Source organism: Amphibalanus amphitrite, unplaced genomic scaffold (assembly GCF_019059575.1).
Source record: "Amphibalanus amphitrite isolate SeventyFive unplaced genomic scaffold, NRLGWU_Aamphi_draft 000183F_arrow, whole genome shotgun sequence".
NCBI lineage: Eukaryota > Metazoa > Arthropoda > Thecostraca > Balanomorpha > Balanidae > Amphibalanus > Amphibalanus amphitrite.
Window position 1 is genome coordinate 40,035 of NW_024881678.1, and position 24,960 is coordinate 64,994.

Here is a 24,960-nt window from a genome sequence, read left to right on the forward strand (position 1 = left end):
TGTTGTTTTAACTTGCTTTCAAGAGAAACAGAAGCCAGTATCTGATATCACTTCAGATGATGATGATTGTTTCAAGATCTGAGTTCAAATGGAATTAAAAGCCAGATCAAGATGAAACAGGGATTATTGCTGTTAAAGTAGTTTGGCCATGATACAACAGGCACATAAATCATCAGCCAAATCAAATACTGGTTGGTTTGTCAAGATGTTTGTTGTCTGTCGTCTGTCGAGCTGCTATGAACACTGAACGCTCTCACTCTTACTTTAAAGAGAGTAGTTTAAGTTGAATGGTAGTGAGCTGTAATTAGACAAAGCAGCTATTCAGTGCTCACATCAAGCCAGGCTAGGAAATGGCATCAACTGTGGTGGGAGGAAGCAGGTTCGGCAGGCCTATGTTGTAAACTTCTGTTGTGTCTTGTGTTTGATCAACTGATGTTTTCTGCTCTGTTTTGTGCAGTGATAGTAGCAGGTAACTGCATGCTTGTCAAATTATGTGAATAAACGAATTCATAACATTGCATTTTTCTCTCCATGCAAGGAACAAGTAAGATGTTGTAGAAAATGTAATAGAGGGCTGCATTGCTGATTTCATGCACTTTATCAGAGCTTTATTTAGAATTGCTTTCCTGAAAGCTACACACAGGCCACAGCACTGAAATTCACAATGTCATAGCTTTTGGCAGAAAAAAAAGAAAAGACTTGCCTAGGTAAAATTGGCTGAAAGTATGGCAGAGCAGGTCTTGATGCGTATGCCCATCCGTGTGCTTGCCGAAGCCGAACTGACTGCAACACATTAACTCTGACCCACCATGGTGGCTGGCATATCCTGAACTTTCACCACTCTAAACAAGACAACTTTCAGCCCTCAGCATTGTATTAAAACACTGTACATGGCAGTTGACACTCAAAATTTGTTTCAGTGCCATCCACGGACAACATCAGTCGCCATTCACCAGGCCAGTAAAAACAGAATAGATAATAGCTTCAAACCCATGTAGTCAGAGTTACTAGGTCTGCACCTCAAAACAAAATCCAGGTGACATTCACCACGCCAGTAAAAAAAAAAAAAAACAGGTAGGTACTTAGGTAACGTAACAGCTTCAAATCTGGTAACATGTTGGTCGGACTTAACACTACCATATGTACGTACATGGAATAATATGATACCAAACAACAGTGCAACCATTCTGGACAACAAAAGTGTATGATAAAATTAATTTAGAATACTTTGGCAGCATGATTTACGAGCACAGGCAGGTGTTACCTACCAGCCTTCTCAATGCTCGTAAAACCAACATTGTAGTTTTGATTTTACCTTACATGATAACACACTTGGCTGCAATGGCACATTTAATTTAACACTGTGAAAAGACCAGTTATAACCACTTCACAAGCACAATTGCACCTCATGCCGACATCCTTTTCCAAAGACAGTCAGCAGCGTCTTTCGTCAAAACTGGAAGATCAATCCCCTTTCAACTGTTAACATCAAAAATATTTCTTCATGGTGTGATCTCCTATGGAAACCTTGCGGGAAAAGAATTAATGTCAATTATCAGCTCTTCAAATTTCTTTGGACTTAAACTTGCAGTACCATATCCAGTTTGCTTTGATATTTTGTTTTTCATTCCATGTTGAAGTTGAACACCAAGCTCCAGATATAGCAGGCAGCTTGATCATCTTCGGCCTTGGTATAATATCAGTCCAAGTTCCAGTGGTGGGTATCTTCTAATATTCAAATTAAAATGAAAAGCAATAGGCTTTCTCAGCGCCGACGACGGATTTCACGTTGATAAAAAAGGGAGCTCAAGGTCAGCAAAACTCGGGTTTAAGGAATGGCGGGCGTCGAAATGACTGCTGACGTCATCAACAAACCGCTAATGGTTAAGAGATAGGGACTAAGCTGGTCCCACCCTGCAAGTAAAGGGAAGAAATTTCTTGAACACCATAAAGCTGCGGGGGTTGCGACCAGGATAAATGGTGGTTTCTGAGCCTGGCCGCAAACTTGGCTATCTCAACTCAAAACTAATGTTAAGGTGGGATGGTCCCTTTAATGCCCTGTAAAAATTGCAAAATCATACTGCCTCGCGCACCTCGGTGGCATCATCATGAAAACTGCCATCTAAGCATGAAACTGTGAGTGCGAATTGCAAAAACTATTTAAGTTAAAACATGTCAATTATTTTATTTCTAGCGCTTTCAAAAGCAAGTGAGGCTGCTTCAAACGCCTAGATACCTGCTTGTTATTTAGCTTCAGGAATAAAAATTTAGTCAACAAAATTTCCTTCATATGGCAGTGTACCGAATAAGGCGCAGTACAGACGGTTATTTGCAACAAGTTTTAAATTGTATATCTCAAATTGTTTCATTGGAATTCTGAGCTTTTATGACTGGTTTTTCGTGTATTTTAAGTATACGCGCCCTAATCCAACAAGAACAAGAAGTGTATTATAAGTTTGATCGGACAGTTTTCCACGTAGGCATTTCCAAAATGCTTAGGTAAGATTTCAAGTTCTAATTTCTGCTTGTTTCAGCATCAACAGTCAGCAGAACAAGAACCTTCACTGATTTTGATTTGCACAGCATGACAGCATGTGTATTTTGACATTGACCTGGCGCTGATTACCAGGAGGTTAGTGCCGACTTGAACTGTCAACTTTAAAGGGACTATCCCACCTTTAACATGGGGTTTGAGTTGAGATAGCCAAGTTTGCGGCGAAGTTCAGAAACCACTGTCTATCTAGGTTGCAACCCCCGCGGCCTCTTGGTGTTGAAGAAATTTGTTCCCTTCATTTGAAAATGAACTTTGTTGTGGTGCCTACAGAGTAAAAAGAATCAGCTTTATGACAGTAATGCGTAACCGGACAAATCTTCGTATGGCATTTCTTCGTCGCGCAATATTTCGTCCGCATTTCTTCGTCCGCAAATCTTCGTCGGCGCATTTATTCGTGTCGCATTACTTCGTCTCGCATTTCTTCGTAGGTGCAAAAATTCGTAGCGCATTTCTTCGTATCCGCATTTCTTCGTCGGCGCATTTCTTCGTCAAGCATTTTTTCGTCCACGCATTTCTTCGTCTACGCAAATCTTCGTCCGCATTTCTTCGTCCACGCAAATCTTCGTCTGCGCATATCTTCGTCCGCAAATCTTCGTCCCCGCAAATCTTCGTCCGCAAATCTTCGTCCGCATTTTTTCGTCCATGCATTTCTTCGTCTACGCAAATCTTCGTCCGCATTTCTTCGTCCACGCAAATCTTCGTCCCCGCAAATCTTCGTCCGCAAATCTTCGTCCGCAAATCTTCGTCCGCAAATCTTCGTCCGCAAATTTTCGTCCGCATTTTTCGTCCACGCATTTCTTCGTCCAATCAAATCTTCGTCCGCAAATCTTTGTCTGCGCTGTCTTCGTCTCCGCAAACATTCGTCCACAAATGTGGTTCAATAAAACCATGAAGAAATATCAGACAGTCAAGTGAATGACGAATTTAATGCATGGAATGGATGATCGAAACTTTTGAAGCCAGGTAGATGAGGTCAGTCAGGTGAAGCTATTGTATTTGGGAGCCGATAATCGATATCATTTGTGTCCCGGACATTCTTTTTTTTGCGGTCGTTGAATGACAATATAATCTCTTGTACCCTCGCCGGCATAGGCGGCGGAACGGGGAGGGCACCGGGGCACCGTTCCCCTCTTTAATTTTGGCCTTTTAACAGTAGCCCTATGGGCGTTGCATTGAATGGAAAGCATATTGGACCAAAAGTCGGCAGTGCCGTGCCCCCCTTAATTGAAGATGTTCCGCCGCTACTGCCCGCCGGACCTATTTGTTTTCTACGGTACACGCCGGCCGAGGGGGCGGGTACGACCCCCCCCCCCCCCCATCGCCGTTTCGCCACTGGTGGAGCTAGCGCGTCGCGGAAAAAAACGAGCGTGTGCGCCGTTACGAGCCGCAGAGATTAATACCCGACCCCTTCTAGGTCAGGGGTCGGCATACGGCCCGCGGGCCGGATCCGGCCAGGTGGGTGACGGTTGGATCCGGCCCGCGACCATCTGACGTCCGGCCCGCGGCTGGTATCAGCGACTTACATCGTGTTCCGGCCCGCGGTTCCCTCATAAATCGACTCCGATATAAAAGTGACTCAAATGTGCTTTGGCACAACAGTTCTTCCTTCGCACACTTCATGAGTTTATAAACACCATTTGCGGGTGTTTTTGTTTAATTCTACTTCTAGACAAAACTTGCAACGGTAAGATTTGGTCAGCAGCTTTTGCGCGCAGCATCAACGACTGCTGGCTGCGGCACTTGGCGGCTTCACGTGGTTTACTCGCTTAACTTTCCAGGCGGTGTGTGTGTGTGTGGGGGGGGGGGGGCGGGCCGGAACACGATGTAAGTCGCTGATACCAGCCGCGGGCCGGACGTCAGATGGTCGCGGGCCGGATCCAACCGTCACCCACCTGGCCGGATCCGGCCCGCGGGCCGTATGCCGACCCCTGACCTAGAAGGGGTCGGGTATTAATCTCTGCGGCTCGTAACGGCGCACACGCTCGTTTTTTTCCGCGACGCGCTAGCTCCACCAGTGGCGAAACGGCGATGGGGGGGGGGGGTCGTACCCGCCCCCTCGGCCGGCGTGTACCGTAGAAAACAAATAGGTCCGGCGGGCAGTAGCGGCGGAACATCTTCAATTAAGGGGGCACGGCACTGCCGACTTTTGGTCCAATATGCTTTCCATGCAATGCAACGCCCATAGGGCTACTGTTAAAAGGCCAAAATTAAAGAGGGGAACGGTGCCCCGGTGCCCTCCCCGTTCCGCCGCCTATGCCGGCGAGGGTACAAGAGATTATATTGTCATTCAACGACCGCAAAAAAAAGAATATGTCCAGGGCCCTGTTCGGTCGCTGTTTTTATATCAGCGTGCTGTCGGTTTTCCCCATATAAGGAAGTTATTGCTGGCGCGGCTTGGCCTCTCATTGGTCTAACGAATAAACCACTTGAATTCGACCAATGAGGAGCCAAGAAGCAGCAACATGGTCGCAGCCTGCTGATAAATAAACGGGGTGCGAACAGAGCTCTGGGCACAAATGATATCGGCTCCCAAATACAATAGCTTCACCTGACTGACCTCATCCACCTGACTTCAAAAGTTTCGATCATCCATTCCATGCATTAAATTCGTCATTCACTTGACTGTCTGATATTTCTTCATGGTTTTATTGAACAACATTTGTGGACGAATGTTTGCGGAGACGAAGATAGCGCAGACAAAGATTTGCGGACGAAGATTTGCGGACGAAGATTTGATTGGACGAAGAAATGCGTGGACGAAAAATGCGGACGAAAATTTGCGGACGAAGATTTGCGGACGAAGATTAGCGGACGAAGATTTGCGGACGAAGATTTGCGGACGAAGATTTGCGGGGACGAAGATTTGCGTGGACGAAGAAATGCGGACGAAGATTTGCGTAGACGAAGAAATGCGTGGACGAAAAAATGCGGACGAAGATTTGCGGACGAAGGTTTGCGGGGACGAAGATTTGCGGACGAAGATATGCGCAGACGAAGATTTGCGTGGACGAAGAAATGCGGACGAAGATTTGCGTAGACGAAGAAATGCGTGGACGAAAAAATGCTTGACGAAGAAATGCGCCGACGAAGAAATGCGGATACGAAGAAATGCGCTACGAATTTTTGCACCTACGAAGAAATGCGAGACGAAGTAATGCGACACGAATAAATGCGCCGACGAAGATTTGCGGACGAAGAAATGCGGACGAAGAATTGCGCGACGAAGAAATGCCATACGAAGATTTGTCCTGGAATCCAGTAATGTGGCCTGGGGAAGGAGGTAATTTTGGGCTGTGATGTCACATATTTGAAAGTTTGTGTTTGGAATATGGGAAGCCTAAGATGTTTAATGAAAAATAAATGCCAGAACCGTGTTCCTGGTCATCCAATATATAAAGTCGGGTGCAATTTAACTGGTTTTAACAACATTTTAGAAGGTGGGATAGTTCCTTTAATTTAGAAAGTGCCTTACATCCAGACTGCAAAGCATTTTGCATGGCGATATTGACAAGAATTTGTTGGTATGGAGGCAAGTGACTGCCAGATTGCTGTGCAAAGGCATTGTGATGTGGTGCTGATGTGGATTGTGGAGTGGGTATTAATTAATTGGGCCTATTCATTGGTACCGGGAGTTCCTAAATAAACAGTCGTATTTAAAAGCTGTATATTATCAGTGTCGCTATTCGTTACTGCCCTGTGACCTTTTTTTCTCTTCATGTTACCGTACCGTATTTGTTTTCCATCATTACTGTGTTGTATCCTACCTTTCCTTTACGCCTCGTCATTTTATTTTACCTATGGCAGCCCATTTGGTAACCCCTGCATCCTTCACGAATATTTTTCCTAACCGCGCCGATTTCGCTTTGTTGTATTATTTCGTTCGGAGTTCTGTCGCCACCGCCGCCGTGTGAGGTGACGGTCGTCTGGTGCCAGTGTGATATCTGCTGCCACCGCCGCCACCAATATAATTAAAGTGTTCATATATTCAAGTTTTTTAAGTCAAACCAGAGAGCCGGCCCTATTTATTTCATTTTTGATTTTCAACATAGTCCTCCGGGCCGGATGACTTTTTGATTTCTGTTAAATTTGCTTCTTTGATGATTTGCTGATTGATTTTGACTGATCAAGACTGAGATTGACTTGTGAATTGTGTATATCAAGATGGAGAGTGAGGCACAGCTTAAACAGAAAAGGACTGTGGCTCGAGGTAAGGCAACCAGACTGATGAAAGAGCTTGCCGAATGTGATAATTCTCAAGAGGACGACCTTGCCTTGGCAATACACCACCTTGAGCAGCACGTTGATCTGATGACCGAGATCCAGGTGAGCCTGACAAAGCTGTCTGTGCCTGATGATACCTCGCATGTTCAGGATATGCAGGATCAGATTTTCAAAGCTAAGCGTGTGCTTGCTCGTCTGGAAAGGAGCTCTGAGGTCTCTGTTGGAAGGGCTCAGTGTGTGCCGCCTTACCTGGGGGGAAAGCTGGACCTGAAGCTGCCCAAGTTCTGTGGGGATGTGGAAAAGTGGTCAGAGTTCTGGAGCCTGTTCTGTGTATCTGTCCATGACAACCCTGCTTATGCACCTGTCGAAAAGCTGGTGCACTTGAAGGCGCACCTCGTCGATCAGGCAGAGGTGGCTGTGCAGGGTCTTCCCATCACTGACCAGGGCTACTTGAAGGCTGTGGAGACCCTGAAGGAAAGGTTTGATCGCCCAGATTTGTGCATTAAGGTGCTGATGCAGAGATTGTTGTCCACCACCCCTGTGCACAGTGACAATGACTTGGTCCGCTTGCGCCGCATGATTGATGGGCTGGTTTCTGAGGTTAGGGCACTGGAGACGATGAACGTGTTGCCTGACTCATATGCTGTTCTGCTGATGCCTGTGCTATTGTCGTGCATCCCTGAGTCATGGAAGATTGAGTGGCTGAGATGCAGTGCTGACTCATCTGATGAACTCACAGTCTTCCTGAAGTTCCTGCAGAAGGAGATGAGCATCAGGGAGGAGGCAGCTGCTCGGAGGAAGAGGACCACCAGTGAGCAGCCACCTACCGCAGTACCTGGGAAGCCGACAGTCAGCATGCTGAACGTGAGGCAGAAGAAGGGACCTGACTGGGTATGTCTGGCCTGCGGAACGGGTAAGCATGGCCTGGCTGCGTGTTCGGCCTACCGCACCATGACTGTGCCTGTTCGCTGGGATGTTGTGCGCCAGGCTAAGCTCTGCTACCAGTGTCTTGGTCCCCATCTGCTGCGTGCTTGCCACAGCACCCGATGCCCATGGTGTGGTGGCCCGCATCACTCGTCATTGCACCCACCGCCCGGAGAGCATGCAGCCCTCATGCCTACTGAGAGATGTGTACCTGATCGCGGACAACTGTCACCCCCTGCCGCTGCTGCTGTGTCTGAGAGTCGCATGCCTGATCGCAGACCAGTGCCGCCCCCCGCTGCTGCTGGTACTTTTTCTGCCAACCAGGGACGGATGTGCATGGGCGTGCGGAGCCAGCAGCACTGCTACGTGCAGACAGCGCTCGTGGAGGTGGCTGGTCCTCGGGGCGTGCGTCTAGTACGCGCGCTGATTGACGGCGGGGCAGACGCCTCCTTCATCCGGGCTTCACTGGCTGACCAGCTGGGACTCGAGAAGGTCGGCCAGGGGACCTTCGCGTGCGTCGGATTCAAGGAGAGAGTTGAGGAGGCTCACCAGTACGACCAAGTAAGCGCGCGGCTCACTGGATACCAGAAAGGTGAGGCCGAGCTTGTGTTCTGGAGAACTGATAAGCTGTGTGCGCCCGTGGGAGCTCCACCACCCATTCAGTCTCTGCCCCCAAGTGTAGAGCTTGCTGATGACTTCCGTGACGGACCTGTTGATGTTCTAATTGGGTGTGATCAGCTGTACAAGGTGGTGTTGTGGAACCAGGTGGAGGTGAATCCTGGCCTCCGTCTGGTGGAGACTGTGTTTGGGTATGTGCTCCACGGACAGTCCCCAGGCCAGCAGACGACCCGGCAGCGGCACGCCTACCGCTGTCAGCTGGTTGACGTCGAGCGAATGTGGACGCTGGACGCTGTGGGAGTCGCCGCAGAGGAGACCGCCGAGAGAGACCCACCTGTACCGACTTGGAACGCCACCGAGAACAGGTATGAGATGGGGCTAGTATGGAAGTCCGACCAGCGCCCAGTGTCTAACCTGATGTTATCGAAGACCCGGACTCACCGTATGACAGAGAAGTTGAATGTTGAACAGTTCCAGGAGTACGATGACCACTTGCATCAGCTGCTGGAAGACGCTGTCATCGAGCCCGCGCTGCCGAGTCCGCCATCAGAGTTCATCTTACCGCACCGAGGACTGCACCGCAACGGCAAACTGCGAGTGGTGTTCGATGGATCAGCGCCAGACGGTGCAGGTATGAGCCTGAACTCCTACCTTGAGCCGGGAGAGAGCCTGCTGCATCGTTTACCAGCTGTGCTACTTAACTTCCGTTCAGGAGCCGTGGGTTGTCAGACGGACATTCGTGCAGCTTTCCATCAGATTGTACTCACTGAGGAGGACCGTCAGTTCGTGCAGCTGCTGTGGGCGGGCCAGCGGCTGAGGTTTCGCAGGGTCCCGTTTGGACTCACCTGTTCGCCCTACATGCTGCTGTGCACTATCGCTGAGCACGTCCGCCGGTGTCTGCGCGATGAACCTGTTCTGTTGCAGAAGGTTCAGGATTCCGTCTACATGGACGACATGTGCCCGTCCTTCAGTACGAGGGCGGAGGCAGAGGCCGGACTGACGAAGATGGGTGACGTCTTCAGCGAGGCCTCCATGGATCTTCACAAGACCAGGATGTCTGGTGACGACACTGAGGACGAGAAGGTGCTCGGCCTACTGTGGAGCACAAGATCGGATCGTCTGGCCGTGACCGTGCCACAGGTGACCTGCCCTGGCACCCGGACTGAGCTGCTATCTGCTGTGAGTAGACCGTTTGATCCGCTCGGCGTGGTGACGCCGTGGCTGATCTGGGGGAAGGCCCTGTTTCAGCGTACCTGGCTTGACGCTCAATGCACATGGGATAGTCCCCTGAGTGGGGAGCTGCAGACCGAGGTCCGAGCCTGGTGGAGAGACTCGCCGGGGAGGGTGATCTGGTTCCCTCGCCTAGCCGGAGCGCGTGACGATCAGTCCGGAGCGACTTTTCACGTGTTTTGTGACGCGTCTCGGACCGCCTACTGCGCGGTGGTGTATGTGGTCCAGGGTGGGGAGCCTGCCCTGGTGATGTCGAAGAGTAGGCTGGCCCCCCTGTCTCCACATCTAACGATCCCCAGGCTGGAGCTGATGGCCGCTGTTGTTGGAGCCAGGTTGATGGACTTCATCAAGAACGCGCTGCATCTGGAGAGCGCAACAGTCACCTACTGGTCTGACTCGACCGACGTGCTTCACTGGCTCAACCGGAGGCGGCCTCTCAAGATGTTCGTGGAGAACCGGGTGAAGACTGTGCTTCAGTTGACGACCGCCGATCAGTGGAGGCAGTGAACCGCACCGCGTGGATTCTTCGGTTCGCGCACAACGCCAGGCACCAGCGCACGGAGAGGAGGAGTGGAGCGCTGTCGCCCGACGAGCGCCGGGAGGCGCTGCGGTTCTGGATCCGGGTCTCACAGAGTGCCGCCTACGCGCCGGAGCTGGAGGCGCTGACGGCTGGCGAGCCGCTGCCACCCAACTCGCGACTCGAGAAGGTCAGACCTCGTCTAAACGCAGATGGTGTCCTGGAAGCTGTCACGCGAACTCACGAACCTGCTCTGATCATTCTGCCTGAGTTTGCCCATCTGACCACCTTGATAGTGGATGATGCACACCGTAAATCGTTTCACCAGGGTACCCGCACCACACTGGCACTGCTGTCTGGTGAATACTGTGTGAGGAGACGAACTGTTCATCGTGTAGTCAGTACATGCTTCAGGTGCCGGAGGTACCGGGGTGCGCCGTATCGGTCAGCTGATGGCGCGCTGCCCCTGTTCAGGACGGAGCCCAGTCGTCCGTTCAGCCGGGTCGGTGTGGACTTTTTCGGTCCGATGTACGTCAAGGGCGGCGACAAGGTATGGGTACTGCTGCTGACCTGTGCCTCGTCGCGAGCTGTACATCTCGAACTGTGTAAGACTCAGAATGTCGCTGACGTCAAGCTGGCTTTGCGCCGCTTCTTTGCGCTACCTGGCACCCCATCGCTAGTTGTGAGTGACAATGCCAGAACGTTTCATGCCCTGCTCGGGCACCTACCTGCAGCTGTGACCTGGCGCTTTGTACCCGAGGCGGCGCCCTGGTGGGGCGGCTTCTGGGAACGTTTGGTCGGGATAACCAAGAAGTCCCTGCGCATTACCCTGCACCAGTGTTACCTTACCCATGAGGAGTTGGCAGTCACCCTGTATGAGTTGGCGTTACAACTGAACTTTCGACCTCTCACCCCAGGTGACGACGACGTGCTGACGCCCGCGCACCTGTTGTTCGGGGTCACGTCCATCCGTGGCGTGCTCTCTCCGTCTGGCCACGAGCTGGACAGCCTGAGTCGGCGCTGGCGGCACCAGCGGCTGGTCAGCGAGCACCTGGTTCAGCGATGGACCAAAGAGTACCTGCAGACTCTACGCACGTGGAGCTTCTCTCGGCGCGGCCGTCCGGTTCGGCTGCCCGAGGTCGGAGAGATTGTGCTGGTGCACGCGGAAGGTCCGCGTGGTCGCTGGCCTCTGGCGCGCGTGGTGTCCCTCCTGTCTGGAGCGGACGGCCGCGCTCGCGCGGCGAGTATCGTGCTAAGAGGGCGACTTACCCGCCGCCCGATCAACAAACTGTTGAGACTAGAGGCGTCGGAGTGAAGTGAGCGTCGGCGAGGCGAGTGCCGAAAAAGTGACTGTGTGCCGAGTGAGGAGAGACTTTTCGAAGTGACGGCTCACTTCGAAAGTGGGGAGTATGTCGCTATTCGTTACTGCCCTGTGACCTTTTTTTCTCTTCATGTTACCGTACCGTATTTGTTTTCCATCATTACTGTGTTGTATCCTACCTTTCCTTTACGCCTCGTCATTTTATTTTACCTATGGCAGCCCATTTGGTAACCCCTGCATCCTTCACGAATATTTTTCCTAACCGCGCCGATTTCGCTTTGTTGTATTATTTCGTTCGGAGTTCTGTCGCCACCGCCGCCGTGTGAGGTGACGGTCGTCTGGTGCCAGTGTGATATCTGCTGCCACCGCCGCCACCAATATAATTAAAGTGTTCATATATTCAAGTTTTTTAAGTCAAACCAGAGAGCCGGCCCTATTTATTTCATTTTTGATTTTCAACAATCAGCATGGAAGGCATGACAAAGACGAATCACTTTCTAACATACACGATAGTCGATGCCATTTCACGTGATACCATCTTCTTTTTGCTGTCTTTTCATTTGCGGCCACAGAGGACGTGTTCCAGATGAGCCCCCTCTCGCTCCACACACAGCTCTGCGCGTCGCCGAGCGGACTCCACCGCAGCCCGGCAGATCTCCGGCCGCACTCGGCGCACCGCGGACGACACGGCCCTTTTGAGGTCATCTGTGGTTCTGGGATTGCTTTTGTAGACCTGTGACTTCAGGTGACCCCAGAGAAAGAAGTCAAGTGGGGTCAGATCCGGAGAGTGCGGGGGCCAGGTCAGCACCTCTCTGCGGGAAATAACCCGCGAACCGAATCGGTTCCGCAGCCATTTTCGAGTCGCAACGGCCGTGTGCGCCGAGGCTCCGTCTTGTTGGAACCATTGTTGGTCCATCAGCTGCCTGTCTCCACCCAGCCGCCTGTTCAACGCAGTCCAGAACTTGGCTAGGACTTGCCGGTAGCGCTGAGCGTTGACGGTGACAGACTCCCCAGCGTCGTTCTCAAACCAGAAAGGTCCGATGATGCCACTGCTGCTCATTGCACACCAGGCTGTGCACTTCACACTGTGCAGAGGGGCTTCCGCGACCAAATCGGGTGGCTCCGTCGACCAGAATCGAAAATTCTGGGAGTTCACGCGGCCATCCATATGAAAATGGGCCTCGTCGCTGAACCAGATTCGGTGAAGGAACTCATTGTCCTGCTCGCAATTTCTCAAAAACCAGCCGCTGTAAAGAAGCCGTGACTGTTTGTCGACTTTCGACAGTGCTTGGTGAACGGAGACCTTATACGGGAACAGCTGAACGTCGTTTCTGGCCAAACGGTGAGCGGTGGTTTTGCTACAGCCCAGTTCCTGGCCCAGCCGTCTGAGCGACTTTTGTGGGCTCCTCTGGAGGGCTTCTCGTGCCTTTTGGGCGTTTAGAGGCGTCCTCTTGGTTCTTTTTCGGCCACATTTACCCTTTTTTACGTTCTCCATACTACCTCTTGCCAAAAACTTCTCAACTATACTTAAAATGACGGTTCTTGATGGCACTTGGGTCCTTTTTAAGTGTCGGCGTAGCTTACGTTGTGTTGCAACGATTGACTTTGTCTCAAAATAGAAATGCACTATTTTTGTTTTTATGTCTGTACTATACGGCTGCATGATAGAAAGTGATTGATTTTGGTATGAAATAAAATGGCATTGCACGTGCTATCATCACGTGCAATTTGATTGTTGTGATTTTGTTAGTTGACGCCACTAGAGGCAAAAATAATTCGACTGTTTATTTAGGGAACTCCCGGTACCTATTGAACATGTTACCTATTGCAGATGCAGATGCAGATGGTTTGTTCGGGGTTTTGCCTTTACAATGGCACCCCTTATGGTTTGGTACTGGGTACAAGTACAAATGGGTTGCGGTTCAGGGAAAGGATCGTGCGTTCCACCTTTTTAGTACCTATGCCATCATTGTTCCTCATGACCCTCTCTTATTTTCCTGTTTCTCATTTTCCACATTTGCTATAGTGCTGGTATAAGTTGGAGATATTAACAGTAGATTTAATTGGAGAAATTGGCATTTTGCAGTAGGTATCTACCTATTTAGCATCAAAAGTGTAGTTATCAATCATCATGGCAAAAGTTCTACTCTCTATTTTTTTTTTTTTTTTTTTTTTGCTGGCTGGCACCAAGCAAATGTGTAGTTTTTTTTTTTTGTGGGCCAGTGTAGATTTGCCACTGTAGCAGCTAGCTGATGTTGTACCTGGAGGCTGTGGAAACTGGAACCCCATTTCAGCTTGGAACAGGCCAGTGCACAGGGGTGGGGTGACTTCCTTAGCATGGTCTGAGACATTCAATGAGCAATGCCCCATTATGGCGAACTATGAATCAGCATAGAAAGCCTGGTTTTGACATGCTCTCAACCCCCCCCCCCCCCCAAAAAAAAAAAAAACAAGGGAAAACTATAAGCCAGCTCCTTATTCCAGTTTCAACATTGGATTGACAAGAGTTACCCATTCCTACTACCTATACTGATAAATGATCTGGGATGAATCATGTGCCATACTCTGTATGCTTAAAGTGAAACCAATTTTTACCTTTTCATTTTTACATTTTTAAATTAATACATTTTTCAGGTGAATAAACAAATATGCCAGAACTCCACCTCGAGCCAACATACGAGAAGCAGCTGGCCGCGGAGGTCAGCAACCTGGTATGGTCGCCGAAAATGGACCTGGTGGCGTTCTCGCTGGCCACAGGTGAGTAGCAGCTGTCCGAATGGAGGCACTGGCCGTCCCGTAGTTCAGTTGGTAGATTGATGAACTCTTTTTTTTATAAATTTAGCTTGAATGTTTGAATGGACGGATTGACAGAGCCGGGGCCCACGCTAAGCAGAGCTTGTTGCGTAGACCCCGACCCCTACCGTCCGATCGCGCAATTCCGGGTAACGGGAGAATTTTGATGCCAAAGTTTAACGTGCCCTTCAAAGCCGGACACGGCCTGTCCCACTCAACTGACTTCAACTGGCTGCGGCTGCTCCCACCAACCGCAGACCATCCCCGTCAGGAGTCTCAAATATCGAGCGCCGGAGCGACTCGAACCCGGGCTCTCACCACCGGGAGTCCGGTGCTCTACCAACTGAGCTACGGGACAGGCTCAGTTGGCTCTTGGCGTTGAGGGCCCGGGTTTGAGTCGCTCCGGCGCTCGATATGACACTCCTGACGGGGATCGTGTGCGGTTGGTGGGAGCAGTCGCGGCCAGTTGAGTGGGACGGACCGTGTCCGGCTTTGATCGATACCTGCGCGAAACTTGTGCACCCTGATTCTCCCGATACCCGGCATTGGTATTGCCCGATCAAACGATGGGATCGGGGCCTGTGCAACGAACTGATTCGCATGGGCTCCGGCTCAATCCATCCATTCAAACATTCGAGCTTAATCTAGTTCTCCATTGAACTTGTTGCTTGCTGTTCACCCACTCATACTTTTATTGCATAAAGGTCACACAAAAAAATAATCTGCTTTGCTCTTGTAGTTCTACTTGGAGCCTTCGACTGCAGTTCTAAACACAAATCCTAAATTCTGCGGGCCTCTGTGCTTTTTAATTTTTGATCGCATTGTTTGCACATAAATGCTAAATTAGTGACTGTAAGGGTGCCTCTGTGTAAGCCGTGGGACTACTACAGCTCGCCTCCAACAGCTTCGAAGATGGGCTTTTATGGATGAATTGTGTTATAACCGGACAGCCTAGATGGATGTGGTGGGGTGCACTTGCGCCACCGCCGCCCTCGCCGCACTTTGCACCTCCTGCTGCCGTCCACCGCTCGAGTCCCCGTGACACGCGGCGGCCGACCCGACATAGGGTCGGTTAGACCCCGAGGCAACCAATGATCAGTCTGGAAACTACTGCACGCATTTTCCAACGGTGCCGGATGACCATCGACACCAGCGGTGAATACCTACATGAGGACGGGAGAGAGGGGATAGGTACGCAGTTTTAGTGCATTTACGCAAAGGTAACGCCAATATGTAGAGTTGTGTGAGCATTTGTATCACTCCCACGAGCAGGGCTGCGGAGTCGATGGATTTTAGGGTGACTCCGACTCCGACTCCGACTCCGGCTTGAAAAATCGACTCCGACTCCGACTCCGGATGGTTCTATTAAAATCCATATCATGATATTGAAGTTCATAACGGAGACGTTTTTATCTTGCCTGAAACAATCCCTTGCGCCTTCCAAGGCTTTGCGTTGCAAATATGCGTTACAGATAACATGCAGAATTAAAAAGCAGGTTCTGAGGAATTCACAGTCTTCTGCTTCTTTCGCTGAAAACGTTCGTCCAAAACAGCAACATGGTCTTTTTTCGACAAAATCTCATTTCGAGCGCAGTATCGTCAATTAGACAGGTGCAGTGCATGACGTTGAGACATGCAGCGTCAACTCCGACTCCGGAGTCGGAGTCGGTAAGATTTTGGCGACTCCGACTCCGACTCCGAGCAGAACTGTCGACTCCGACCGACTCCAACTCCGACTCCGACTCCGACTCCGCAGCCCTGCCTCGAGACGGCTTGTGTCTGTGAGGAGCTTCGCCTGTCCTACTGCCCACAGTTCGGCCTTGGCTCATGGCATTCAGGTATTCCACGGCTGACGTTTTGCAGCTAGAGCGCACTATTGCTTGCTGATATACTGGTATTATTTCAATGACTCCAGCCACATGCCTCCTTATTAGCACTACCGATTTTCACGCTCGCCGCTCTCCGAGTCCTGTTTCGTTTGTAGAGAGGAATATTTTCTTTACCTTCCTCTTCCTTTGACTTGGTGGCGGGTTTTCGATGCCTGATTTTCGCGAATAGCTCAAGATCAAATGTGAGATGGGATGATAAGGTAAGTTAAAACGACGGTATAATGTCGAATAATGAATATTACATATGTCACCGTTTTGACAAATATCAATATATTTTCTACCAGGATGAGCAAAGGTCAGATGCTGTCAGTCTGTGCGTTAGTACACGTTTTACTATCAGTACACTAGATTAGGTTCCATCCGATGCCACAACTCCAAAAAGTTTTATCGAGCGGGTTGGGCTTTGAGGTGGTGCGGCTTCATATACTTGTGTCATATGCAGATTTTAGCTGTCTGTCTTCCTTTCCTGAACGATGCCTTTGCACATTTGTCTCATAAATTTTATCAGAGTGATTTAGTGGATTTGTGGGACCCGAAAGCCCACTAAGCGAAACTTATTGTGTAGCGTCACGTTTCACCGTCACGTCACCGGGGACCACTCCTTGACCCATTGTTGCTTTCCTCTTGTCCATGAATTACATATCTACGTGTATTACATATACCAGTAAAACGCCTTTTGGGCGAAGAACGAGCGAGCGAGATAGTGAGCCCTGCACGTGCGGAAGGGCGAGAGGGTACTTCCAACGCGCTTGTGCAAAGCACCCTTCTAACCGGTCGCTAGCGGTGTGCCAAATTTGAACGCAATCGGCCCAGCCGTTCCTGAGATCTGGGAGCGGCATTCTGCACGTGCGCACGTGCAAACGGGGTCCAAACTGACTTTGGCACGGCACCCTACTAACTGATCCCCAACCGTGTACCAAATTTGAGCGCAATCGGCCCAGCCGTTCTCGAGATCTGGGAGCGCCCCCTGCACGTGCGCACGTGCAGCAGCACCCTAACCGCAACACATGGGAATGCATTGCCTGGTGGGTGCCTAACTGTATGCCAAGTTTCAGCGAAATCGCCCTAGTAATTACCGAGTTATTGAAATGGGAACAAATTTGGCACCTCTTCTTTTTGCATTTTGCACGTGCATTGGGGGCCACTCACATAGATCAAGAGTATCCGACCTTTGGTAGAAGGGATGCAGCTACCCTACAAAAATTACCGCAAAACAATCGCCCAAGCAGCTGCTGAGATATGGGCCTCTCAAAATCACTACTTTTGCAAAACAGCTTGAACACCCTTGACTTTTCGCGTGGCACGTGCCACGACGGTCACTGACATGTATCAAAAGTAGTCAATTACGGGGTAGAAGGGATGGGGCTACCCAGCAAAAAAGACCGCAGGCCAATCGGTCCAGTGGTTGCTGAGATATAAGCCGCTCAAAAGCGTTACAGGCCGGGCCGGGCCGGGCCGGGCCGCGCCGCTCATACTGAGATTTTTCCGTTATATTGAAAAGACTCGCTTCGCTCGCTGCGCTCGCTCGCTCGTAATTAGCTAAATGGCATATCATTACATTAATTAAGTATACATTCAGGCAGGTAGATGCTCACCCGGTCTTTTAAATTTTGCAAGCAATGTGATTTATCCTGTCCTCGAGCCCACTGTCACAAAGTCCGGACAGCAAAGACTTTGACCACGGGAAGGACATCAGTAGGACGTTTTTAACGTGTTGACGAGGAAAAAGTTTGAGTTTAAGGGTGCGATGTTAATGTTAAGTCAATGGGAGGTGAAAAACCGCAATATCTTGAAAACCGATAGAGATATTAGCCTCAAATTTGGCATGTACCTGCTCCATAGGTATACGAAGCCTACTCTGGACAAGTTGTTTGATTCCGTGCAATATTCACGTTGATATTGCACGATAAAGGTGGAAAAACTGAAAAGTTTGGGCCGAAATTCATTAAACGTCATTCAAACTAGGCGCAAAAAATGAGTGGCAACCGCATATCCTCAAAGTGGACAACAATTCTATGTACTCCGATTTTTCATTTTCTTTTTGCAATGTTGCAAAAAATGAAAGTAAAACTTTGCTCATCTTTTATTTTTTGTGTGACGCATAAAATAAAAAAGTGGCTACATAGAAATGTGCACAGAACATTTCTTCACACGAAAATGAAGTTTACTTTTCAGAAATGTTGGAGCTGTGACAGGAATTAAGCCCGAATCATATCCACTTTTTGACTGTTTTGTTGGTTCAAGGGAGTGCCGCTAGATGTCGTATGGGTCTCCGCCTCGGTCCCTGCCGTTCCCCCATGTAATAAAACCCGCGAGTCGCGTCGACCGGCGGGGAGGGACTGTCAACACACGGTGATTTACGGTCTGGGGTTCCCGCGTGCGCTGGTGGCCATGAAACTCTGCCGGAACAGAAGCGAACACGGGGTTGTCGGAGGAAAATACGGATGGTGGGTGGATCGAATGAGATCAGTAGATTTTGTATGAATAGCACATCGATACACAGGTTACCAACTAACAACCTTGGCGCCTATAATTTACCTTCTCCCTTAAATAAACATGGGTATTACATGTGAAATGTGATGGCATGCTTGAATTTAATTGTGGCCAGTCTGTCTATACGTCAGTAATTTCACAATCGCATAGTACCTACTCTGAAGCTGCATTTGTATAGCGATTTAGTATAGCGATCATTTAGTAAATTCTACATTTTTCGGGGTAACACCGACTGTTGGGTAACACCGCCCGAGCTCAGCAGGCAACGAAATATGCAGATTGCTGGACTATTAAGTTGTTCTTCTTATCGTAAATTTCGAGGCTTTTTAGTACCTTTATTTATAAAATACAGTGGAAACGATTTTATTATATCTCTCGTACAATGTTGTACTCATTTATATAAGTAGATGACTTAACCCGCGACCGCCTGGGGGGGGGGGGGTCGGATCCGAGCCCCCCTCCGTTTTTCTTGAATAACTCATGAACCGCTTACGCTATCAACTTGAAACTTGGCATACCTTCTCCCCCATCAATTTGACGTCTCTTGTGTAATTTTTAAGATTTTTTGTTTCAAATTATGTTTTTTTAGATATATCGATTTTAGTGATGTAACTACATGGCGTATTCAGTTAGAAAGTGATAAATGTTTAAAAAAATCGCCAAAAATCAAGGTTTAAAGCAAATTGCAAATTAAGGACATGAATAGACGCAGCTCAACGAGTTCTTTAAAATAGCTATCTCAGATTTTCCATGAAATGCGTTTTTCACCCCTAAAAATTCAAAAAACTATATTTTTTGGAAAACAGCTAGTAAAATCCAAAATTCTGAGAATTTCCAAAAAACGGAATATATGTTATAAAGCTCTATTAGAACATTAGATGTCCCAAATTTCTACTTTCTATCTTGATTTTTGATCCCCAAATTGTAAAAATAGCTCCAACATGCATATTGCATATTGCATAGGGCATGGTGACGTCATAAGCATTTTCGTGATTTAGAAGCACTTCTGAACATCGCAGGTGAAAACAAATGGCACCACTAGATTCCTGGGACAAAGCTCGTCTAGAAAAGTGCATTTTTATGTCAAAAATAAAAAGTTGATAAATTGACCTTTTTTCTTAGCCCTCGTTTAGTTATGTATGGTATAAACGAATTTTTATGCTTTCAATGCACTTTTATCACCAGCACAGTGACTTGGGGTCACATATAACCATTACCATCGGATTCGGTGTGAAAAATAAGCCATAAAACATGTGTCGCACGCCCATGTAGTAAAAAGTGAAAACCGTGACCTTTCGTGACCTGACCTGACCTTGACCCGTGCTTAGCATGACCCCTACACGCACATGGTACCTTCACTAGGCCTTTGAGGTCATTTTTGGTGAGTTTTGAGCAGCAGCTATCGATTCCGCTGTCCGTAAGCCTAATCATGCAAAACCCCAGAATTTGACCTTTGACCTGACCTTGACCCGAAAGTTGACCTCAATCTTAAAATCTTAAGAGTGCTTTGGGAAGGTCTCGTAGAGACCTTTCGAACGCCGCCTCGCGGGGTTCGATACGACCATTGGTTCTCGAGATAACAGGGGGAGGGGGGGGGTCGGATCCGACCCTCCCCCCCCCCCCAGGCTGTCGTGGGTACGGAAATAGCCCAGGCGGTGCCGGGTTTAAGTCCCAAAAATTATTTTTCTCGAAAATTTTCATTATCCTCTAAAAAGAAAACATAGCGACAACGTTCTTTCTTTATTTGAAATGCACCACTCCAGGGTTAGGTGTCACAATGTGCTATTAAATACCAAATTTCTCAAGTGGGCGGTGTTACCCAAGATTCCTTTACTACTCAGGTTGGTTCACTAGGGAAATAAAGGCGCCGTGGTGACGTCATCAGAGGAAATTCTTCACGTTCAAATGAAGGGGTCATTTGAATTGCTGATTTTGGCTCGATATAGTCCTATTTTTCAGTTTCAGCCCCATTTATCGTAATGAGGCGAACTCATTGTTACATTGGTACAACTTTTGATGACACATAGTCCTTGGTTTTTTCTCCAGCTCGCTCGAAAGATGATTAAATTTGCATGCATGCCTATGGGTGAAGGGAGATTCTACCCCCGTGGTGACGTCACGGTAAAGGGATTCTGGAGCTCGTGAACGGGGGCTGGTGTTACCCAAGTGTCTACATTTTTCTAAATAATCCTTCAATATGGCAGCACGACAAAAATTTCGCTCGAGCAGGAGCATGTAATGCATGAAGGAGTCCTAATTATGGCGAAAAATACTACTTCAGGGCTAATGTTTGTCAAATAAGATCAGTTCTCTTCTGCTTATTATGCTACAAACAGTATAAAACGTATTCACGAAACGTAAAATTAGGAATTTCTCGCAAATCACCTAAACCAATGCGGTGCACTGCCCACACCTGCACTTCTGTTGTCGTCACGCTGCCAAAAGACAGTCAGCTGTCGCCCTAGACCTTTTTATATTTCTGATATCGGGGTGGGCGGTGTTCCCCAAAGGGCGGTGTTCCCCCATCTTCCCGTAGGTTAACTTGATGTTTTGTAATATTTGTAGTTTGTACCTACTTCCAGTCAAGAGTCTACTCCGATATAATAAAATTATGCGCATGGGGCTTAGCTTCAAACGACATGCTCTCAAATGAGAAATGGATGAGAAATGGAATACGAATCTTCCAGCTCATAGTCTGCTCCAATAAAATAAGATTGTGCGCATGGGGCTTAGCTTCAAATGAGAAAATAGATGCTGAACTTCCCGTTGTTGTTACGGAGCGAGCGAAGCAAGCTAAGTCTTTTCAATATAACGGACCAGTATGACGCCTTTTGGGGCGACTAACGGAGCGAGCGAGAGGGTGAGCCTTGCACGTGCGAAATTTCGAGGGGGTACCTCCAGCTGACTTGTGCACGGCACCCTACTAACCGGTCTCTAGTGATGTGCCAAATTTGAGCACAATCGGCCCAGCCGTTCTCGAGATCTGGAAACGACCCCTGCACGTGCGCATGTGCAGCAGCACCCCAACTTCGGCACATGGATATGCATTGCCTTAGGCCTAGTGGGTGCCTAGCTACATGCCAACTTTCAGCGCAATCGGCCAAGTAGTCACCGAGATATTACAACTATTACAAAACTGACACCTCTTCGTTTTGCACGTGGCACGTGCATAAGGGGTCACCCACATGCATCGGGAATAGTCCAATACTTGGTAGAAGGAATGAAGCTACCCTACAAAAATTACCGCATGTAAATCGGTCAAGTGGTGGCTGAGATATAAGCTGATGTTTGGCCAGCGTTGCCTTTCTTTCACGGATTTTGTTTTCTTGTTGGATTTTGCTGCTCACATATCGATTCACACATACATCACTCGCACTCAAGACCGAACAGTGAACATTCAACTCGACTAATGTGCCCCGCGCCCTTGCCGACGGCTCGCCGGCGGGCACCCGACTCCGTCTCCCGGCCGGCCCGGGCGCGGCGCCGCGGCGCGGCCGTCCCGGTTACCTGACCCGGCCGGCCAAAGGTCGGACCGGCTCCGGCCGCCGCTGCCAGCACGCGGCGGGCCCGGGGAGGGGTACTACACTACATTCTTCCATTGTCGTGGTAACATGCTTGGTGAGGGCAAACATTGGCATGATTTCTTTCCCATTAAAGGGACCCTCCCACCTTCAAAAAAGTTAATGAATTGGCATGAAAGTGATGTCCCTTGGTTCAGAAAGAGCGAAAACGAATATCTACGAAATTTCACCGAAAAATATTCACTGGTTTTCAAGATATTAGGCTTTTACTTTTGTTTACTTTTTGGGATCTCCCCTGTTACTAGCGACTTTATTTGGAAGCAATAATTTGGCAGCCTTAAAGTGCGGCAGACGTTGCGCGCAAAGCAGCGTATACCACCACGTGTTAACGATGGTTTTAGTCTAAGATTTAAAAATCGTTAGATCTCCGCTGACGTCACAAATTCTAAGGGGGCATTCCAATGCATTAGCCCCTTAGAATCCGAAAACTGCAAGTTTGAAATTCCATATCTTCGAATTAAAGCATTTTTCGATGTTGTGAGTGCCCAAACCGGTATTTGCAGGCCATGGCCACCAATTTGGCTATCTCAACTCAAAACTAATGTTAAGGTGGGAGTGTCCCTTTAATATTAAAGTATTGCCTGATTATCTCTTCTAGTGCTGCCATCTGTCGAATGTTGTTCTCCCTAGTTGTTCTTCCTAGGGGTCGCCGCAGTCTGCCCCGCCGCAGTCTGCCCCGACACTAATGTTCCGTGATTATCGCCGGCTCTAATACGGTCCCATTATTGCACCTCTTCGTGCACGTGCACGAAGAGGTGCACGTAAAAAAGTGCAGTGGACGGCGACCTTAGACTCCGCTCTCTTCGCTCGCTCCGTAATAAATCTCAGTAAGAGCGGCCCGGCCCGACTCGGCCCGGCCTGTAACGCCTTTGAAAGGCTTATAACTCAGCATCCGCTGGGCCGATTTACTTGCGGTAATTTTTGTAGGGTAGCTTGGCACGTGCCACGTGCAAAACGAAGAGGTGTCATTTTTGTAACAATTGCAATATCACGGTAGTTACTGGGCCGATTGCGCTGAAACTTTGCATCCACTAGGGCCTAGGCAATGCATTTTCATGTCCCATAGTTGGGGTGCTCTTGCACGTACGTGCAGGGGTCGACTCCAGATGTCGAGAACGGCTGGACCGATTGCGCTCAAATTTGGTTACCGGTTAGGGATCCGTTAGAAGCGTGCCGTGCAAAAGTCAGTTGGGACCCATTTTGCACGTGCGCACGTGCACGGTGCCGCTTCCAGATCTCGAGAACGGCTGGGACGATTGTGCTCAAATATGGCACATTGCTAGAGACCGGTTAGTAGGGTGCCGTGCACAAGTCAGTTGGAGGTACGTACCCCTCACAATTTCCCACGTGCACGGCCGATCCTCTCGTTCGCTCCGTTTATCGCCCTATAAGGCGTTTTACTGGTAGTATGTGTGCTGTGTAGCAATGCGAATCTAGCACTGCATTTCACTTTAACAATGCCGTCAGGTCAATCATGTGAGAATATCAGACACATTCTTGTGACTAGAGCTGCGACAGACTCAATATTCGATAACATGTATCTTTATCAATTAATCAGTTTCGTTCTAACTGGGTAAGTAAGTACCTACCTACCTACACCAGGCTAAGGACGGCGCCGGGAAGGCTCGTCGAGAGACGTGTTCCGTCCGCGCGGTGTTTACACACCATGATCTCCCTCAGTCGGCGCCGCCCGCCGCGCCGGCGCAGTAACCAAACGTCGTTATCGTAAGGGCCGTGAAATGAGGAGGGGGAGAAGGCCATTAACGTGGGAAAAAAGCGCTCTACCCTGGTGACATCTACTGGCTGAGAATCGGAGTAGTAGTGCTCGGACACCAACGCTGAGCGGAGCCACCTCCGAAGTTAACGCACCCTTAACCCGCGACCTGGTGGGGGGGGGCTATTTTTTGCCCCCCCTCCAGACTTTTCGATATATCTCCAGAACCGCTGCGCCGATCGTCACCAAACTTTCAGTACCCTCCCGGACATCAATTTTACACATTGTGACCAAAACTTTTTCCAAAGGCTATGATAGGTTGGCCGGAAATGACGTCAGAGTGACGTCATGTTCTGCCGTTTTCGACCCAAAAAAAGGTTTCACGGGAAGAGCTGTCAGGCCTACAGTTTTAGAGATACCGAAAAATGTTTTTGACGTAAAAGCTGTAGAATTGACAGGGCTACAAAACTGCTACCTCGGATTTTTGAAATTTTTGGGTTTTGACCCCCCAAAATCAAAAAATTAATTTGTTGGATATAATAATCGAAAAATCCAAAAAGTTTTTTGAATTTCGCAAAAACCGGAATATATGTGATAGTCCTTACCGCCTTCCATCCACATACCAAATTTCAGATTGATACCTCTTTTTTTGGCGAAGTTATAGCGAAAAAACTGTTCAAAATTGATGACGTCAATTTTTCAAACTCAATTTTTAGCCATTCTAGACCCCGTAGCGCAAAACAAAGACCACCATTAGACTCCCCGTGACGAGCTGCATCGAATCAATACCCATTTTATGCAAAACTATCAACTTAAAAATTTGACCTTTTTTGGCCCGACCTTGACCTGACCTTGACCTGAACTTCACCAGAAAGTGACCTAAGCCGTACCTGATAGTCTTATAACCAACACCATTGAGTTGGAAATGAAAAATTGGCCATAAAACATGCATCACACTACCTTAGTAAAGTTGGGCTCATGTGACCTGACCTGTGACCCTTGGTGACCTGGCCTGTGACCTGACCTGGTATTGTCAGTGACCTCTAATAGCAACATATCTACTAGGCAACTGACGCCCTATCGCTGATTCTCGACAAAATGCGTT

At 48.9% G+C, this 24,960-nt stretch overlaps 3 protein-coding genes across 4 annotated transcripts in view; all 3 read left to right on the forward strand.

The window, feature by feature from the left end:
- The first annotated feature begins 2,317 nt into the window (after positions 1–2,317).
- LOC122384183 (anaphase-promoting complex subunit 4-like) overlaps positions 2,318–24,960 on the forward strand; it is a 28,699-nt gene continuing 6,056 nt past the window's right edge. Inside the window, exons 1-2 of the mRNA XM_043371273.1 lie at positions 2,318–2,499; positions 14,020–14,142. Coding sequence (XP_043227208.1) covers positions 14,034–14,142 — 109 coding nt within the window. The 5' untranslated portion in view covers positions 2,318–2,499; positions 14,020–14,033. The remainder of the gene's footprint in view (positions 2,500–14,019; positions 14,143–24,960) is intronic.
- Positions 6,484–11,702, forward strand: LOC122384185. Of its 2 annotated transcripts, XM_043371276.1 has the most exons (3): positions 6,484–6,877; positions 7,526–7,666; positions 10,982–11,702. In XM_043371276.1, exons 1-3 carry the CDS (start codon positions 6,716–6,718, stop codon positions 10,997–10,999), a joined length of 321 nt encoding a protein of 106 aa, XP_043227211.1. In that variant the 5' UTR covers positions 6,484–6,715; the 3' UTR covers positions 11,000–11,702. The 2 variants fall into 2 exon arrangements, with proteins under 2 accessions (XP_043227211.1, XP_043227210.1); XM_043371275.1 differs by having other exon boundaries at positions 6,486–7,666.
- On the forward strand, positions 8,191–10,158 carry LOC122384184. Its single transcript, XM_043371274.1, has 2 exons — positions 8,191–8,260; positions 8,535–10,158. The coding sequence occupies exon 2, from the start codon at positions 8,594–8,596 to the stop codon at positions 10,052–10,054; it is 1,461 nt and encodes a 486-aa protein (XP_043227209.1). The 5' UTR covers positions 8,191–8,260; positions 8,535–8,593; the 3' UTR covers positions 10,055–10,158.